This window comes from Pomacea canaliculata, linkage group LG2 (assembly GCF_003073045.1).
Source record: "Pomacea canaliculata isolate SZHN2017 linkage group LG2, ASM307304v1, whole genome shotgun sequence".
NCBI lineage: Eukaryota > Metazoa > Mollusca > Gastropoda > Architaenioglossa > Ampullariidae > Pomacea > Pomacea canaliculata.
In genome coordinates this window covers 22,505,822-22,525,550 of record NC_037591.1, presented here as the reverse complement: position 1 = coordinate 22,525,550, position 19,729 = coordinate 22,505,822, and the positions used below count along the sequence as shown (strand labels likewise).

The following is a 19,729-nucleotide window of genomic DNA, read 5'->3' as shown; positions in this document are numbered from 1 at the left end:
GAGAAATATTAGAGATACCCTCACAGTTTACACAAGAAACATTAATATACTAAATCATTCACCAACAGTAAACACCACAGAACAATTCAATGAAGCGTTTTCAGTCAAATGTGAGTCATATCTACATCAAACATTGGACAACAGAAGAACTGTTGGTGTTTTATGCCTAAGCCTATAATACGGCAAAGCATCCAGCCCTCTAAACATTGGATAATGCATCCTTCTAACCAGAAACACACCTCTTTTGTTTTTTCATCCACGCGTACAACACTCTCTTTAGTAATTCCCAAGAGGCGAGGCACCAGCTTGTTCTTTCCTTTCATCTTCTCCTGTACAGGAGACAAACCACAACAAAAGCTTAACCCAGTCTTTGACAATGCCATATATTAGAAGTTTCAAAATTCTTTCATTTCCACACTGATCAATTCATGAATTTAGAAGACAGACCTCATACAAGTGTGTAAGCAAACATTAATTCAATAAACCATCTATTTAACAAAAAAAATTTCTAAACTGAATTTACATTTGTGATAATCATGCCTGAAGTAAAACTATACATCTGTGAATACATGATTAATCCTTCATACTCTAATTTTATGCGAGGTGAAGCAACCAGGTTCTCACTTTTACGAGAAAGAATGTTATCCCATATGTTTTCAGTGAGCGACACAGGTGTGTGTATCTCACTTTGGCCTCAATCTCTGCCAAACCTGCATGCTTTTTGTGTTCCTGAGAGAGAATAAATGACAAAAATGTAAAAGATAGGCTGCCATTCTGTCATGAAACCATGACAACATATTAAGCATATTAAATTACAAGTGCTCTCTTCCACTCACCCTTCCCAACCAAAGTCAATTGGAACAATTGTTTAAAATGCAATGAACTGCCTCCTATACAATATGTTGTACGGTTTTTGTTGAAATGACTTGAAAATACTAACATGAACAAACAGGTATATGTAAATCTCATCTTTACAAGGCAGACCAGTTCTCTTATGGCCAACCTCTGGCATAGAATTGTGACACCCTAACCCATTCATTGAAGACGTAGCACCCAATGGTGTCCAAACCATTGTGTCTTGACACATTAGTACAGGCAGATAAATGCTTATCAACACGTAAATGCCAGTGTATCTTGCCTTCCTCTCTTCGCCATCAAAAACACTCAGAAAAATGTGATCTACTAAAGTAAGATTTATCCACAAAGAATGTAATGGATAAAGCAATCTTTCATTTCAATCAAATGCAGAATTAAAAAACATGTAAAACAAGCAAAAGTATATTACAATTCTCTTGGAATAAAATCACAAATGTGCAAAATGACTCACCACAAATATTTTCTTCTCTATTCCTTTAGTCTTTACATACTCTCTTGGAAGGAATTCTTTGAGACTGAGAAATACAAGAAGAGATACCAACAAATATGTCTTATGTTAAACACTATCGTGACAAACTGCAACTTAGAAATTGCAAAACCTTTTAGATGAAAGATTTACATAGTAGTAACCACTGAAGTTCACCCACATAAAAGAATCAATAAAATAAAATGGAAAATCACTATGGTTGATGAACTAAAATCACTTTCAAAACCAAAATAATAGTTAACATGCTTCCACACACTGTATTTCCACTGCACAGAGCATAATATATCTGTCTCTAACAGCAACTCTTCTTACCACACAAGACTATGCCACAGAAAACCATTCATGTAAAACTCACTCCAAAAAACCAGGTCGATGCTTGGCCTCCACATGATCACCAAATTGTACCTGGCATTGCAAGCCTGCAAACTGAATGGCTTCCTCAATAGAGACAGGATGTGTTCCATTCAGAATAGCATCACGTGACTGGAACAAATTGCAATGAAATCCATTAGGACCAATAGAAAAACCTACCTTCCTGGCAAGTTTTTAATTAATGACACGACATAAAGCTTTATTCAAATGTTTTCATATTTAGTTAATAAAGACAAAATTAAGATTTCTTTTCAGTCAGCTTAAATTGAAAGAGAATGGTACCTGAACATAGAGAAGATTTAGCTGGACAGGATCACGAGCATCAACATTCTGGTCTGAGTAGAAGAACTTGCGTCGAAGCAACAGAATTTCATTAGGATCTATGTTTTGTTCCCTTAAGGTCTTGGAGTGGTCAAGCCAGTTCACTGGAATTCAGAGGAAGTAAAAGAAATGAATTATAGCCTCACTTACAATCAGTCATCCTGTCTATTCTTTGAAATAAATGAATTAAAATAGCAATCACAAAAAACACAGACAACATGGATGAATCTGTCACTCTTGTCTACACTTAAACCCATTTTTCTCCTTCAGATCAAATGAGAAAAAAATGAAAGTGAATCATGACATGTACTGAATTTACAAATATAAGAATAAAAGACCCACTTTCATCATCTGTATGAAGTTTCTTCTTCATCTCTTCCAGCTTCTTTTGATCCTTTGCAATGGTTTTGTCACGCTTGAGCGTCATTATCTTCTCTTTCTCATCCTCTGGTAAGTCACGCACCAGGGAATATTCCTCATGATTTGTGATTCCTAAACCAAAAAAGTCATTCAACAGTATCTATATGGGACAATAGAAAGTGTTAAATGTGACTTATACAATGGTTAAATGTTTAGAATCAATTCAGTGAAAATGTATATGGACAACAGCAGAAAGCCAAAGAAATAAACTTCCACAGCTCAAAGGGCACTACTATTTACACAAAAGGTGAATGAAAATAATGAGAAACAAGTATTATGCTCACCCATTCGGGTGCAGATAGGAATCATAAGTTGGCCCACAGTGTGGGAGTCATCCACCTGTAGTGTCTTCAGAGCACCATCTAGTGTTCGAACTTTTAAAATACGGTGCTTATTCTTGTACTCTAAGATGTCCTTTACAAAACAAAAAACAAATAAAATGCATTAAAAATACAGAGGTATTACATGAATCTCTATCACAATTAATGGCATTCAGTAGTCAATCTTTCCCACTGTCAATCATGTAATTACTTAATTGAAACTATCCCAGTTTTTCTCTTTAGTAGGGAAAAAGGATCGAATAAGATTAAAGGTCACAGATGAATGTATAAAGCGAAATAATTATTGATGCTGTGGCAAATTTATACCGTCTATAAAAAAAGTATAGAATAAGGCAATTAAAACCTACTCCATTGCGCAGTAAGTAATACTCTAAGCTCCGGCCCTGTTCGAGCCATACTCCTTTCTTTGGATCTTCATCAGACAAGAACAAGCCATAGTCAGAAGCTGAAAAAGTCAACCAGTCAACTGAATTATAAAGGTGTGAAGTATTAGTATTAAGTATTAGATTCTTTTAATAGTCTAGAGATCAACAACAAAACGTACTATTCAGTTAAGTTTAAAGACTGAAATTACCTTTTATTAACATAAAATACTGATCAATAAAATCAATGTCAGAATAGTCATGGTTTTAGAAATTGTAATATTGTCAATAGTATGTTATGATAAAGAGCAACTTTATTAATCTCAGCTGGCAATTATACTCTGGAAGTGTGCTCAGATCAAGACTTTTCAAACTGTAAGAAAGTGAAACATACGGTTGCCAGGGTTGGCCTCTGGAATGCGCTCTCGAATGATTCGACATGCATCGTAGACTATGGTCGAAGGCTCAAACTGCATGGTCTTGACCACATTCTGGCCCACGATGCTGATCTTCAGCGAAAGTGTGGCCATTTTGCATACTTGTTTTTTTCCTGTTATGCAAAATGTGCATCTAAATTAGTATCACTATCATGATGGCTGTGGCATAATTGTAACCAATGAATATGTTCTGACTCAGAATACTAATCCTTTGCAGAAGTGCAGTTAGGCACAATGTGAGTTAAGCTGCACTCCTGATGAATGCTTGTATGCATTTATCGAGATAAAAATGCAAATTGTGTGCAACTGCGAGTGAGAGACACAACACAGGCAGAATACACTCCCCTGTTCTACTTTCTCACTTCTTTGAAAAACTAAAATGATATATTCTGAAGTAAACCAGTGAATATACATTGCAACAGGTCAATCCACACTGCAGCAAAGCCCTAGATCTAAAGGTCTAGTACAGAACATGTCTTGAAAAACAGTTCAGATGACAATATTGTACATACTCTCTCTCTTTCCACTGGCTTATCTCTGCTATTGCTCTTATTTGCTCTTTGGGATTGCTATTTGCAGGTCAGCAGTATCAAGTGATGGAGCTGTCTGCGGTGTTACTGGCTGCTGGACCTGGAACAGAAGATTAATTAATTTAGCACTGAGTAAGCGCCATATGACAAAAATCTCAGCCACATGACAAGTGGCCTCTAAAGTGCATGGGGCTACTCAGCATACACAGACCAGGAAGTTGATCCCTGCTCATGCTGCTGCAATGACATACCTTTAATACCCTTAATTAAACTTTGTAACAGAGCCCCATCTTGCATTATTTTATCCATGTTCCTGGTTCTTGCTTTAATCACATCTTGAAATAACAATGACCTACATAATATTGCTGCACACATAAGATATACGAATGTCTGAGCAACTTGGACTCAGGAATCCAATTCCAACAAAAACCAATAAAATAGGGCAACATCTTTTAATAACTGCAGATTAACACAAAGCAATCAAATATTGGTGAAATATATATCAGCAGCAGAATTCTTAAAATATCAGATTGAATTTTATATAAAAAAAATTGCTTTCTTGATCACTATCTAAATAACTCTGAATGCAAATCAGACATTTCATAGCACTACTTATCAAATCTAATATTATTCACAGACGAAGTATGCAAAAAAATTTATCAATAGCAGCCTACAAGAAATGACATTTGACTTGTGAAATCTGAACATTTAAAAGCTGAAGTAGTAAAGTATCTAGTATGTTCTGTTGGTAACTGGGTAATCTATTGGTAATGCTTTGAACAAGTGAGATTTAGCTTAACATTCTGGATAATGTCTTACAGTTTTTGAAGTGTGTCCCAAAAAATATTCAAACAGAAGAAACAAACTTGCACTCTGACTGATAACAGACAGGGACAGAAATAATTTGAAGATTGTGCTGACACCCATGCCATAAAACTTGATAACCATACCAAAAAACTAAAATCAGCAGATCAAAAAATGCAAAGACTGAAAATACAAATGGTAAAATTTGTGTTGTCACACCATCTAATGCTCCTCGTCTTAAGTTATTAATTTTTTCAAACTCTTCTTACAGATAGCTTCTGGTTAGCATGTGAACTGCTAAGCTCCACTTATCCACATGAATTCAAGTCAGGGATAAAGCTAGGCTTTCATGGTTTAGAAATTGCTAGGTTTATAGAGGAACAGCAATGATGAATGCATTACACAAAAAGCATCTGTAAAAGACAGAGCTGAATGCAAGAAACATTACTGCCTTTGTAATTTTTCTATTTCTCAAGTAAATAAAACTGTCACAGAAGATTTCTATCAATTTAAAAAAAATCATGTTGCTCATAAGACCAGAACATGTGTGACAGTGTGTGTGTGTGCCCTCATGTGATGAGAGAAGGGGGTAGGTCTTATAGCACAGCTGTTGACTATTGATTTAATACATGATACTGTAGTAGAAGTCTGTAACACACTGAACAGTCTCACCCTGGGTGGGCTGTTTTCACCCTACAATCTGATTTTGATAAAGTTCAAATAATTTGTTTTTACAAACTCTGACACCCTAAACAGAATGTCATAAATAAAAGGTTGTAAATGAAAAGCATAACTCAAGAAAAAAAACATATGGACTCTCAAACTGTAACTCAGAAAACTCAGTAGCTGACATGTAGCAGCAGTAATCTGGTGGGCTTGGAAAGAAATGTCAGGTAGTTTTCACAGTTTGGTTCACTGACATGACTGAATTACAGAATATGAGTATGCATGCATCAAAGAAGAGAGAGCAAGAGAATAGGGCAAAACCTTAAGGTAATGCAAACCCACCAGATGTATTCTTGTAGTATCAGGTTTGTCCCTGCAATTCATCTCTGTCCTCAACGGATATTCACAATCACAGCTTGTGAAAGACTGTGAATTACATTAACAGTACAGCAGCAAAAATGTGTATGGCATATAAAATGTTGTGTACACATTCAACGAGCAATTTATTATTCAAACCAACTTAGACTTTGTATTGAAAAACTGACTCCTGCTATTGACTTCATGTGGCTGTGTGTGTGTAAGCATGAGAATCAAATATCAGCCAGCTTAACAGTTACCTCCAAATCAGTTACAGGTATCCCCAATAATCAATCGATCAAAAATAATCTATGCATATGCATTTGACTGTGATTTAAAAAAAACCCAGGTAGCACCAACAAGCATGCAGCCAGTAAAAAGAGGCGAATGACAGGTTCAGTCACTGGTTCAAAGACACCACAGCTGTTTCCAGCAAATTGATGCCCTGCAGTCGGCAGAGTATCTCTCAGTTCATCTACCTCTGAACAAATGAACTAGAAATGAATCTTGTGTAAAAGTACTTTAACATTATAAACAGACATTTAAGCATACTCTGCCATTGCTTCTGATATCTGCTCTCGATCAACAAAGTTTTAAATTCTTGGAATCATTTTTCTACTGAGCTGATGGACAAAAATGAAAGTTTCTTATATGGCATCTAGCTACAAAGATGACCAAGTCCCTATTAAGAAAGTAGCTTGCTTTTTATTTGAAGCAGTACAATTACTGTAATTGGAAGGCAATAAACAGTTGATTTTGCAAGCAGAGGTGGTGGTTGTAGCAGGCAGGAATAAATGCTCTTACACAAGAATATTCATTTATTGCATTAAGACTATATGTAATCAGCACCACCATAAAGATTTCATGTATTTTACAATCTTCACCATTAAGTCAAATGCAATTCTCCAGTCCTATAAAACAGCAAGTGCACTTTTTCAGGACAACTGTTAGTAACACATCAGGAAGGAGATGTAAAGAACCGTTTCTGCTTCCTTCTTTATTAAGTTTCAACACTGCTTCATAAGGCACTAACAGGTTTAACCCTTTCTGTGGCGCCATAACCTGCACTAGCAATGTCAGCTTCTTTCTTCACTTTTGCTAAGTACTTGTAGAATAAACCTGCTCAACAATACATCCTGCCCTTTCAATAAGACCCCCATTAGTGCCAAATAAATGTAAAAATTTCTGAACTGAGTCTTTTTAGTTTTTACATACTCTATCTTAGCAATCTGTATAGGGCGATCTCATTAACAAGTGTAAAATGTGATGTGAGTATTAAACATATTCAGTTCAAAGCAATCATATTGAATGCATGCATCATAGTTTTATTGTGAAATAACTGTAAATTAGACAGTTCATTTCAGTTAGTCATCACTGGTACCAGCTTTCTCTGTGCTTACAAGTTTCTTTACCATGTTAGGCACTAAAGCAGGATTCAGACATGACGGAAAACTGCCCTATTTCACTTTTAGAGGGAATTTTGAAAATGAAACAATAAAAATGGTCACACCTCCAAACTCCAGAAAGTACTCCGCAGCTTAGATGCAAGAAAGTTAATGTACAGTGATTTTTTTATTACGCTAATTGGATGGGAATAAGCTGAACATCCTGCCTTAATTTGTCAAAATGACGAATAAAATATTAAAATATTTGCAATCTCACAGGACTAAAAATGCACGCAGCCATCAATGGTGTACCAACATAATCTTACGTTCAAGGGTCAACAAGTTCAGAACACCTTTCTCAACAAAGCTAATGCCAGTCACCAATACAAAAAGCTAGTGCCTGCAGTAAAAAGTTATAACAACCTAGGCTCATACCTTTGACTGCGAGAAAAGATGAACCATTCTCAGAAGTCCTCTTCATCATACACGACTAGAGGTTTGAGCCGGGTACTCTTATCAAAATCGGGTTTTCTGAAAACCCTAGAGCATGCATCCTGCCTGGTGCTGCCTCTCAATCAATGAGCAACCACTACTCTGTGAAACAATGGGAAGCCCCGGCCCGCTGCTGTGAACATCCTGTTGCGCTGGCCGTGCTGGCCGGGCACTTACAGCCTCCATCTGTCACTTAGTCACCGCCAGCGACTGGATTTAAATGCGAGCCCACTTCAGTTTTTCGAGTATAATCATAACGTCTGCCACAGCGGAGGTTGGGCTTTTTGTGGGGGAAGGGGGGAGCGTGCAAAGGTCTTGGGAGGCAGGAAGGAAGTAGACGTCGCCATCGTTTGTATTACTAGGCTGTAAGGGTCAGAGGTTACACGAAGCTGTCTCTCTCACAGGACAATTTTGGGAGGTGGAGGCTTGGAGGCAGGAGGCAGCAATTTTCCTGCTGTAACATGTCAGCCGCAGCGACCGGCGGGCTGCAAGCACAGGGCGGGCACGGAGGGTGCTGCTGCTGCATGGGGTGGAGACTATAAAGCTCCTATAGGAAGTCTTATAGGGTGTCTGATGGGGTGCTGCGCTAGTTTTGATCACTTTCGTTATTATTTTTATACAAACTCTCTTCAAATGATACCGAGGTAAGTACTGTATACCGAAGCCAAGGCTGTTTGATAATGGTACTGATGCACGCGTCTGTTCATTTTCCCAGAAGGAAGGAGGCGGCAAAGCGGCACAAGACATCCTCTACACGGGATAACATTTTGCACGTCGGCCCATGTTCATTTTCCTGTAACAAAGCTTTGTGGTAAGGAAGACGACGGGGATGGGAAAACCTAACCAGGAAGGAAAAATCTCTACGCTAGTCAGTGTTTTCATAACTGCTGTTGTCGGCTGTAGCATGTCTTTGGGTTATACAGCACTGCAAAACATTATTCATTCCGTAATCGTGAGCAAACTATTCTTTCTCGTGAATTGTCAAATAGCCTATCTGCTGCGCGTGCTTTTATGTGCAGAAAGTTTTGGGGGAGGAGAGTAAGGAGTTAAGAGTGTATACTCACATAATGACACAAATTCCCAACATCAACTGTCCCGCCACTCGCCCCTCAATCACACACACACAAGTCAGTATCCACCCACTCGCACAAGCTGACGGCGAAGTCTAAGGTGACCCCAACATCACTCCCGCCTCGAGCCACGGCACGAAACTGCGTGCAAGAAGGACTACGAAATGGGAGGGTCTGTTCTGAGAGCAGCCTGCATGATTCAGGGGCACTGCCAATCCGACATGGCCCCGTCCCCTCTTCTCTCTCATATTCTTCTCCATCTAACAGGTGCCAAGTTCTGAGTGACAGCGCTTTCTTCTTCTTCATTGCCTTCGCAACACACAGTCGCCACCTGGGATCTTTTCGTCACAAAGTATTAGACTTCAAATACTCATGTAACAAAACGGAGGGAAAGAAAGAAGAGGGAGGGAGCATCAAATACACGGAACCAGCGGACAACGTAGCACACGTCAACACCTGGCGCTCTTACAAGCGTGCTTTGCAGCTAACTATCGATTTACTTACTGACAAGACAGATGTGCACGAGGCGCCGGGCGCGCTGTTTCGTGTCGGACAGAAGTGGGCGTGGCTCTGGACGACCGGGGGGTCGGGGATGGGTGGCACCTGGCGACGGAAGTGGCAGAGGACCCACTAAAGAAAGCGACATTTTGTGGGTAGTAACCAAATCAATGGTTTGATGCGCGATACAGGGAGGTAGGCGTGATAAGCCGCTGGTCTGACAGTTAACAAGTAGCGCGTCTGGACAGAAGACGAAGGACCGTCGTCCCCTTCTGCTAACGGCGAAGTGGGAAAGTTGGAGGGCAGGGCGGAATTAGTGTTTTACGCCGAGCCAGCAACTAAGGCTGCATCACGGCAAAGGCAGCTAGCCCTGTAAACAGATGCCACATGCAGAACTCGAGACGGGAGCCGAACCCAGGACCCTCACGGTATTGGTGGCAAGGCACTAACCGTTGGCCTCCGGACCAAAAACGCTGAAAAGCCTTTCTCATGCGTGCATGTCAACCTGCAGTAAAGTTCAAATCGCACGCCATTAAGGAGGCCGAAAAGTGTCGACAATACCTGGACATTCAAGGAGAACTTTTTATACTAAAAGCGGGCATCCCACACACATGATCTGGAGATCAGGTGGGTTGTAACTAGCTCTTCCAAGTCGTCACGCTTTTCATGCGACCCCAGAATTCACGATGGTGACTGTAACAACTCCATGCTGCGGACACTAGACACTAGCTGTGTATTCCTGCTCTTTTTCTGGAAAAGACTGCTAGGAAAGCCGTTCCGTGGCCGTGCCTTCTTGAACAGTGAAGCCCGACTTGCAGTAAACTCTCCTCTGGATGGTTATGTAGACAAAATACCATGCACTTCACTTTCGCAGTCTCTAAGTACGGCGATTGTCTCAGTGGACAGCGGTCTCAAGAGGGTTCTAAGAGTAGTATATAAATGCTAGAGATCAGAAATGACAATTTAGCTGACAAAATAGAGTAGAGGAAAAAAAGTAAGCTCGTAAGAATGCTAATAATAGGCATGCCTTAAGAAAAGATGGTTCCAAAACAGAATGGAATTCAGATTTTCTAGAAGAATAAATGACTTAATGCTAATAGTCAAAGTCGAACTAAAGCTGAGACTGAAAGAATCCTGCCTGCATCCGTGACTACACTTGTAGATGTTGGTGCCTGACCTTGCCGAGAGTATTCTGATTCCAGGAGAAAAAGTGAACTCGTTACATAAGTGTAGACGAAAAGAGGTCAAAAACGTATTTCAGTGATGGTTCTTATTAACATGGTTCCAGCTCTCTCGCTGGCTGTAACTTCAGCAAACAAATATACGTATCCATTTTTTAAGTCAGGGCTTTTGACTTTATTCTGTACACTGTAATGATGTTCGTAGACTTGAGTCGTGAGACAGGAAGGGCTGACTGTCTCGGATTGCAGTAGGATCTTTGCGTTCAAGCCAGTCAATTGAAAAAAAAAAACCAAAACAAAAACCCATCACTTCGATAGACTACTGAAACTCAAAAATAGTCCGTTTATCTGTGGGAATACAGTATGTGTGCGTGCACGTGCTGCCATTTAGTTCTGTGTAAAAGCACTACTAGACAATGGGTACACACGACGCTTTCAGTTATTTTCTAGTGGTAAAACATGCTGTTTCATTACACTAATAGGCTAGTGAATGATGTTTGATGTGGTGCAAGCCGTTAGGTTTCAAAGCAATCAACTCCCCGGTAAATAAAATGATTTAAGAATGTCTGTGCGGCAGCAGTGAAATACCCAAGTGAATGTCAGAAGGCCAACGTTACAATGTAAGAATCCCGTGTAAGCATTAAGTAAAAAATACTTACCGTGGGTTTGGCACAAGTAAACGCTCGCTGGGATCATTCTAACACATTTTCCCGATTTCATAGTTATGTCAATCTCTGCAATCATGCCGGCGTCTGGACGAGAGCCTCTCTTCTTGTTCTTAACATCAAAGCGCAGCAATGGTACAGAATCGTGAAAACTCATCACACCAAAGATGTCCACAGATATATGTGCCGAGTGAAAAGATATGCACTTGTTGAACTAATCGAAGCACTTTTTGTCAGCATCCAATAACGTTCATCGCCTAAACTTGGAACCTTACTTTGGCATCTGTATGAGCGGCAAGGAACCATCTTCGCTGTCCCTTTCGAAATCACCCAGCTCAGCACCAAGGTGCCTTCCATGAAGGAAGACGCCCACAGAGGAAGAATTAGAGTGGCAAGAAAACGGACAAAGATCGCGTGAACATTCCTGGCACCCAGCCAGCGGCCGCTGTCCCAAAGCCTGACGCTAGACTTAGCATCTAAATACGGTAGACTGGACACAATGCAAGTCCCTCCAGCCAATCTGCATTCAGCTTGCACGGGGGCCCGTCAGCTCACCACCCATCATATGCAGGCAAATAGCCATCGCGCACAGCAGCTCCCACGGGAGGAAAGCTCATTTGCATAAAAAACATTCCGTTCATCCCACCCACCCCACCCCGTAAGTTGTGGAAGCTCAGCGTCCCTTGACTTGCCAATAAACGACGGTCGTCAACCTACGTAGATAAGGGTGCTAATGAGGGTGGTCACTTGTTCAGCCAGCATGCAGGCGCTGTCTGTTGTTACGACCAACTGCGGTCTGCAGTGCCGGTCATAGTGCTAGTTCTTCCCCCCCCCTCTCCACCAGCATCCACCCACACCCCACTGCGCGCTAAGCGCTTTGCCCGTCAATCTCACACATCGGACTTTCTAACAATCCGTAATGACAAACCTATAATAAAGCGCTTTCTTAATGAGACGGAAAGAAAAAGCGAGTGAGCAGAGCGGAAAGGGATGGCTAGGCGAGATGTCCAGCAAATGCAACGGCAACTTCTCAAATCTAGACTGTTACAACAGCGATTTCTGATGACAACGTCCTTCCACGATAAGAACGGTGTGCGACTTCCTTAACTTTTCAAATTTTGAGAACATTATCCTTTCGCGATCCCGTAAACAGCTAAAGAGGAGAAACTTATGCGCATCACACATAAGCAAACGACACACGGCCGACCGAAGCGAGGCTGCTGTGACTGTTTAGCCGCCATTGGCTAGTAACTAGTTAATCGAAAAAAACAATCCCAGAACTTGCCTTCAGTCAGTCGTCCCTTGACCGGCATCTGTCGTTGGGTGGAGCAGATGGACCTTGCCTTAAGCCAGCTTAAAGCTGCATTAATCTAGAGCCCTATAACAGACAAGGCGAGAAGCAGGACCGGACCTTTATCTACTATAGATGTATATCCACCATATCACATCTCCCGCAGCAAACCATAAATCATCAGCCATCTCAGTTCGGCAACTAGACAAGGGGATTATTCTGAAAGTGTAACTTTCAACTCGGATATGCTTCACAACTGTGTATGACAAACAAAGGGAGAGCTGCTGATCGCGACTTGCTACTTCTGTTGCCCGCTGACCTTTTGCCGGTCGGTACCATCTGGCGAAATGGCGAAACGTATCACGCCACCATTTGCACGGCAATTTTTACTCGTGACAGCTTCAATGACAGGAAACAATCGGAGCCTTTCTGGCCTAATTTATGGAAATGCACCAGCAAAAGCGCGCTCTGGCAGAGCCACTTCCCTCGTCGGTAGCAAGAACCAACCGTTTGTGTCATTACTTTGTCGCTGTGCTTAATGCGGACTAAGGGGTGGGGGGTCTAAAAAGATGTATTTCCCCCACCTCCCCAAACTATTATAGTCTGCATTGCTAAAAATAATCTGCTAACAATTAACCATTTCTCAAAACCAGTGACCAGGACCGCCAATGTCTAAAAACAAGTTTATGAAAATCGTGTATAATTTTCCCGTTGAGACAGAACTTTTTCAGTAAACGTATTTGCCCCGAAAACATGTTCAGAGCTAGGAGCGAGCATTTGTTAACCTTCAAATCTTTTTTTTAAAATATAAATATCAAGGAAGACAAATATAGTGGACGGAAGATCTTTCACTGTCACTTATTAATCACATTTCTTCCGGATTCAATCACGTGGCCCTCAAACTTCAAATCTCCAATCAATGTTGGTCACTTAAGATAGCGAGCACTGCGCACACTTCCCCTTTAACTTTACTCTCCTTCCTAAGTTGAGAGAGCAGCCCTGTCCTGTTCCCTCAGTAACATTCCCGCTCTATCTGTTTAAATCGCCAAACTCTCAACATTTGGAAACGGCGAAAAGATCCGCAATTCTCCTCGCCCAGACTCTTGCAAATACATCTCTCTTTAAATGCCATAGCCCAGACTATTGTGCAAGGTCCATTTAAATAATTAAAAAAAAAATGTGAATAATTCACAACTCGGTTATTCGCCTGGGAATAATCTGATGTATCATATTATCACCTGTCCATGTCTGCGCAATTCCAGAATATATGAGAGTGACTACGGACATCACCGAAATTCCTCCATCGTTAAGAATTTGTATCGCAAACTATTGTCAAGACTCTGGCCAAACACATTGACCGCTTAAAAGTCTTAGTCAAACGGTTGCTGATCAAAAGGATCACATAGGAATTAGGGGGAGGGAAATGGTGTTAACCACTGAGTAACTGCAAGTTGTGGGGGCGTGATGAACAATACAACAATGACGAGGACCCAGTGATCTGCACGTGACGGCGACTGATTGTCACAGACCCGATCTGTGCCTACACTACAAAAAGCACAGCACAACTGGGTCTTCCGGAGCAGCAACTCCATGCCTTTCTTCCCCTACCGAGCATCTTCGTTCTCTTTCCCTTATCGTCAACGACGCATATTGCTCTCTGCTGCTAGTCACAGGTATAACAGTTCAGGCGATCGCACTGACGTCCGTAGCAAACTCGTTGGTATACTGCATCCCTGTCCACTACAACATTGCTGACGGCATGCGTCTAGCACCATTTTCTGAAGATTCATTATGCATCAGGATTATTAGATTAATGAAAGATTACTATCGCTACGCAGGCACAAGGAGGATAACAATGAACATTCATGACCATATCCCACCCTCTCCTCCTCGTCGTCCCCAACTTCTCCCTCCCTCCCCTCTCTCTCAAAACACAACTGGTGGTTGAACGCGAGTGACACGCTCTTCAGGAGCCATCGATTTGTGGCGAGTATTATGCACACGATACTGACTTGTGCACGAACTGGGACACAAGTTGAGGTGATTGATGAGGTTGGGGGGAGGGGGGTCCACCAATAGGGATCCCTACTGCATAATGCGAGAGGGGTAGGCATCGGAGGGGGCGGTCAAAAGTGGTCAGAAATCGACAAGGGGATTTCACAGCAACAAAACAGAAAACAGGTCACAGGCAGGCTGCACCGTGTGGAAACCAACGCTGAATAGTCAGTTATCATCTATCCGGGCCTTTGTCTCAGCCATTGTGATCATCGTTTATAACGTGAACTTTCTTCAGGATAATAACGATCTCTATAGCAGACAGACCTCTACACCAGCAGCACTTAGGCGAACATGGAAAACTCACTTTCGATAAACGTTTTGTCTCTTTTCCCCCGCCCTCACCTCCCCGAGAACAAGGGCGGCAGAAAGCGCGATGCAGACTGTAGACAAAGTGACTGACAGACACAATAATGATGTATATTACTACATTTGTAAAAATACAGGTAACAACAACAAAAAAAAAAATCAAGTTATTCAATACATAATATGCATTACGTCATACTACTGTTACAAATACAGCAATTATACCTACTACTACTGCTACTACCTAGAGAGGCGTTTTCAAGAAGCAAATATCTAAACTACCGTTACAAAGAGGTCATCGGACTAAAAAGGTGAAAATGCAAACTATGAATATCACGCAATTCTCACCATCCACTAATTAACGCTTAAAAATGGACTTCGTATCCTGCTAATGTCAAAGATCCTTGACATACCTGTAATATCTTGGAGTGCTATTATCCCACCCCCCCCCCCCCCCACCCCAGAAAATTGATTGCGGCTTTAACGAAATCTCTTTATCTTGTTCTTCACATTCCCATGATGAAACTTACAGACCCGTACACAAATATCCCCAGAAATAAAACTAAAACCTACTGACCTTTTCACAAATATCTACACATTGGAAAACAACAGACCTATACAAAAAATAGCCACATGATAGAGACCTACAGACCTGTACAGAAATATCGTCAGAGACTGAAGCAAAACCTGCATCCAAAGAAAGCTGGACAATAATTTATGGACAATGGGAGGCAAATAAAGCGTGAGGAGAGAAGGGGGAAATAATACATTCCTCAGCCCCATCCCTTGAGGCTGGCCAAACTACTGGGTTCCTGCGCCTATTATCACTGTTAGCCCCCACTCCCACCCCAAGTGGGAAACACACTTCACTGCAAAGTCAATTATCACCATAGCAGGGGGGGTGGGGAGGCCAGCGCAAACAATACGGAAGAGTAGCGGTAAGTTTCAACAATAGGATGGGCGCCGCAGTGCCCTCGGTTCCTATATCCACTCGCTCACCAAACCGGATGCACGGTGATCGATAACACGGAGATCGGTTTCTATCGGACGGCCTAATACTTCACCTAAATTCAACCCTGCTTCTTCCGCACGACGTTAACAGAACAAGTTGCTTCCTCTGATGTAAGAATACAAAGGCTATCTAAATCAGTACTACGGCGATGCTGTAAGAATATAAAGACCATGTACATCTCAGTACTACTGCGATGCTCATTCGAGAATCAAAGCGGACGGGATAAGGGAAGAAGGGGGTGGGGGTGTAGAAAGTTATTTCTCATGATTAAAGTACTTTATCACTAAACAGTGGTCTGTTTCTAACTCAGGAAACTTTAAAGCACGTATACTCACACTCACACAACCACAACCCACACTCAAAAACGCTAGCACGCGCGCATACACACACACGTGCCATTTATTTTAACGTGACAGAACTTGACATCTATTACTTTGTGTCGCATAAAGGAAAGAAACTATCGCAATGTGAATTCGTGAAGTAAAGAAAGTATCGGGAGAAGCTCTAACATCCTCCCCGTCCCCCCTCCCACACACTATTAACTGCGGATATGAGGTGGTGTCGTGTTAAATGCCTACCCTTTTATCTACCCACCGAACTTTTACTTCACGTCCTGATCCGTCCAAGCAATTTGCCCATCATCTAAATTGGAGGACAGCTGCTGTTGCACTTCGGCCGGCCAGTGATGGCTGACATGAAAATGTCACCACAGGTCGGTCGGTCTGCCTCGTGACCATCTGACTTCTCATCTCACGCTCTTTAGGCCTCGTCAACCACCGACCGTGATAACCACCAACTCCTGTATCTGCTGCCGTCCTGCCCACTATTCTTCGAAACTTTCCCCTGATCTTCTAAGCTCATGTACCTTCTCGTATGATGTTGTTTTTACCTCGAAACTTGTCGAAGTTTGTCCATGGTTCGTTATGCTCTGTCGCGACATCAACCGCGCACGGTCACCAGAAACACAGGTCACTTAGCACCCTTTCTCCTGTCATCATCATCATCGTCCTCTTCTTCGTCTTCATCATCATGAGCCCGCTTTCTTTGTCTGGCGAGATGGCGATCATGCTGGTCTATTTTTACACAGTGTACACGAGTCTAGCTGCCATTTAGTAGAGCACCGCGTGCCAAGGCTGCATTGATGGGAATTCACTCTGCCCGCCCAGCGCCATCTCCACAACCTTCACTCTGTGCTGAACTGAGCAGACATCATTCATTCACCTCGATCTTTAGAGAGTGGAGGGTTAATACGTGACAAGCTAGAAAAGACATTTACTATGTTACTAACGCATACCAATAACAACAAATAAATAAATACTAAGAAGGAAGCGCTGTCAGTTATGTACCATCAAGATCCCACGTCAGATTTGTGTCAATACTAAAGGTCATACAGGTGGTAAGGCGACAGCGGGATTCATCGTTTCGAATGCAAGGCACGATGCCCGCAACGGTTAGGGTAATGGCCATGAGGGTAATATCGCCTACATCTGGCAGATAATTTCTCGTTTCCTCCGTTCTGATTCAGTTCATTGGTGTCATTCGCATTACAAATAATCACTCCGACATTTCCCCTGCCGATGACTACGCATGCGCATGTGTGTATGTGAGACAGGCAGGCAACAAGCCAGAAAGAGACAGACAATCGTGTAAGCAGAAAGAAAGAGAAACAGGTAGGCAAACAGCCAAACAAACAGGAAGGCATATAGGTTGACAAGAAGGCATAAAGCGAGGGGCATAGAGGAAGACAGGGGAGGGGAGAGAGAGAGGCAGACAAGCAGAGAGAAAGGCAGAGACAGCTTTTTCTATGTGTTTCTTTTTGTGAGTTAAAAAAAAAACCAACATGACTTCAATTAAACTACTCGGTTATCTGTATTAATTTATAGAACATCTTAATCACACACTTCAGATAGTCTCGTCATTTTCATTGCAACATCTAGTCTTGATAAAGCTGCTTCTAGCCTCTGGCTAACACCAGCGAATTGCTCTTCTATACAAATTTCTGTGGTAAGTAAACTTTATATATATATTCTGCTATCAGCTAAGACTTCTTAGACGGTTCTTGGCGCTTCCAGCAACGTTTTCCAGTCTCCTCCCAGGCCGAGTGAAAGGCGCCCTTGTTTCCCATCTGTACAGAGCACGCAACATGCAACCAGAAATGTCAAACTGCAGCTTCACCAGCAGACAAATATTCTCATCCCCCTATTTTTACCCCTACCCCCAAACTGGGGATCTGGTTTCTCACACACAGCTTCTACTCCTCCCATTCTGCTAGCTCGCCGGGATCAGTTCAAAACACTCCGGTTTCACCTTCGAACCCTTAACATAACCTACACTTCCAGCCATTTTCCCCATCCCTCCCCTCCCCCGTCCCCCTTATCTCTCCCCCATAAAAAAATTATAAACATCTGAAACGCTGCAGATTACGGTTTTCGCTGCCTGTACCACCGGCTGTTGGAAGACCGCAGCACCAGTGGATCCCGCGAGAGGGTGTGTGTGTGTGGGAGGGGGTGTTGGTGCTGGCTTGCACATGCACGTCCGTGTCAAGTATCCCCAGCCAGTTCCTCCGACACAACGCTCTATCAAAACCATGTATACTCACAAACTAAGCGGGCCAGATGAGTAGTTATCGTACAAATGTGGAGCCAACTGCTGACTGCAACTTTCACCAGCTGCTTCCCAAATTCACAGCGGATATTTTCTGCATGGTGCCAATCAGATGGTCATGTGCACATGCCTAGGTACGTGACTGAGATTAATGTGCCACGAATAGTGCTTTACTACGCAACAATAATCAATTAACCAAAAACAACGTTCTCTCTCTCACACACACATATCAATGGGTTTTTTTTTTAATCCACTACACATTCTACACACGTACAAAGTAACCTCAAAGAGCGCGTGATTCAGCAGCCCACCCCTCACATCCTCCCCACTCCCGACCAGGTAAAGCGACCAGTCACTGGTGCCAGCAAAGGCACATATGCTCCCACTGATGGATAACTTGGTCTGACTCAACACATGACCGGAACTAAAGTTTCTGATACCGAAAAGGCGATATATTAGCGTTCTTTTTACCTCACAATCATAAAACCTTCTCATGGAGAGTTCTCCGCAACTTTCGTGGTTACAGTTATCTTATAAGGTTTCAAATACTACTCACATTTTTCTGTGGTAATCGCTTCTATTATTTATGCATCTCTTTTTTGGGACACTTGATTATCCGTCCAGAATGGCAACAATTAAATGTGCCATAAACAAGTAATTTCCTTATTTGCCTTCTCCCTGCATGTACGATCTACACTCCAGCAACGCCCTCAGAAAAAAAAGTAGGTCACAGCCACAAGGGTTGGACTGCCTTTCACGCAGAACTATGTGAGACCTCGGTGGTTTCGGAATCACATAAGCCCTATCTCACCTGCTATATAGTGAAGTAGATCCCGGAACTGCCCGCCTGCACTATACTGCGGTATCCTGGTATTGGTATCACCCCAATTTTTTTTTGGAAGCGGAAACTTCCCAGATCGGTTCTTCCTTTTTGGTACTGGCTTTAACCACGGGCTGCTCCACACAGAGTCAGGTCTACACGAGTTGTTGGTCCGCTCGTGGCCACGCTGGTGCTTGTTACTGCATCCAGTCGGGTCTCGTTTCGCAACCTACAGACTAAGCGATAGTCGCCCAGCGTCGGTGGTACGTCATTGCTGACGGCTCGACACCCAAGCAGCATCTCGTGCTGCACTACCTTCTCCCAGCAGCAGCAGCGGCGGCGGCGGCAGCCTAAGGAGCGCACTCTTTTGCGTCCCG

General features: G+C 42.4%; 1 protein-coding gene across 25 annotated transcripts in view; it reads right to left on the bottom strand.

Moving 5' to 3' along the window:
• LOC112556558 (talin-1-like) overlaps positions 1 to 19,729 on the bottom strand; it is a 93,452-nt gene that overhangs the window by 63,174 nt on the left and 10,549 nt on the right. For 13 of the 25 annotated variants that reach the window (XR_003097764.1, XM_025225674.1, XM_025225686.1 and 10 more), the window contains exons 1-11: positions 7,794 to 8,044; positions 4,129 to 4,246; positions 3,574 to 3,729; positions 3,165 to 3,262; positions 2,761 to 2,890; positions 2,399 to 2,548; positions 2,018 to 2,160; positions 1,719 to 1,846; positions 1,328 to 1,391; positions 625 to 729; positions 240 to 329 (exon numbers count right to left, since the gene is read on the bottom strand). Coding sequence is in view for 21 of the 25 variants with exons in the window: in XM_025225674.1 (XP_025081459.1) it covers positions 240 to 329; positions 625 to 729; positions 1,328 to 1,391; positions 1,719 to 1,846; positions 2,018 to 2,160; positions 2,399 to 2,548; positions 2,761 to 2,890; positions 3,165 to 3,262; positions 3,574 to 3,709 (1,044 nt within the window). In the remaining 4 variants the exon portion in view is untranslated. Of the gene's footprint in view, positions 1 to 239; positions 330 to 624; positions 730 to 1,327; positions 1,392 to 1,718; positions 1,847 to 2,017; positions 2,161 to 2,398; positions 2,549 to 2,760; positions 2,891 to 3,164; positions 3,263 to 3,573; positions 3,730 to 4,128; positions 4,247 to 7,793; positions 8,047 to 8,914; positions 8,943 to 11,258; positions 11,686 to 19,088; positions 19,117 to 19,343; positions 19,672 to 19,729 lie in introns of those variants that run through there. The other 12 variants (XR_003097765.1, XR_003097766.1, XM_025225694.1 and 9 more) reach the window with 7 other exon arrangements.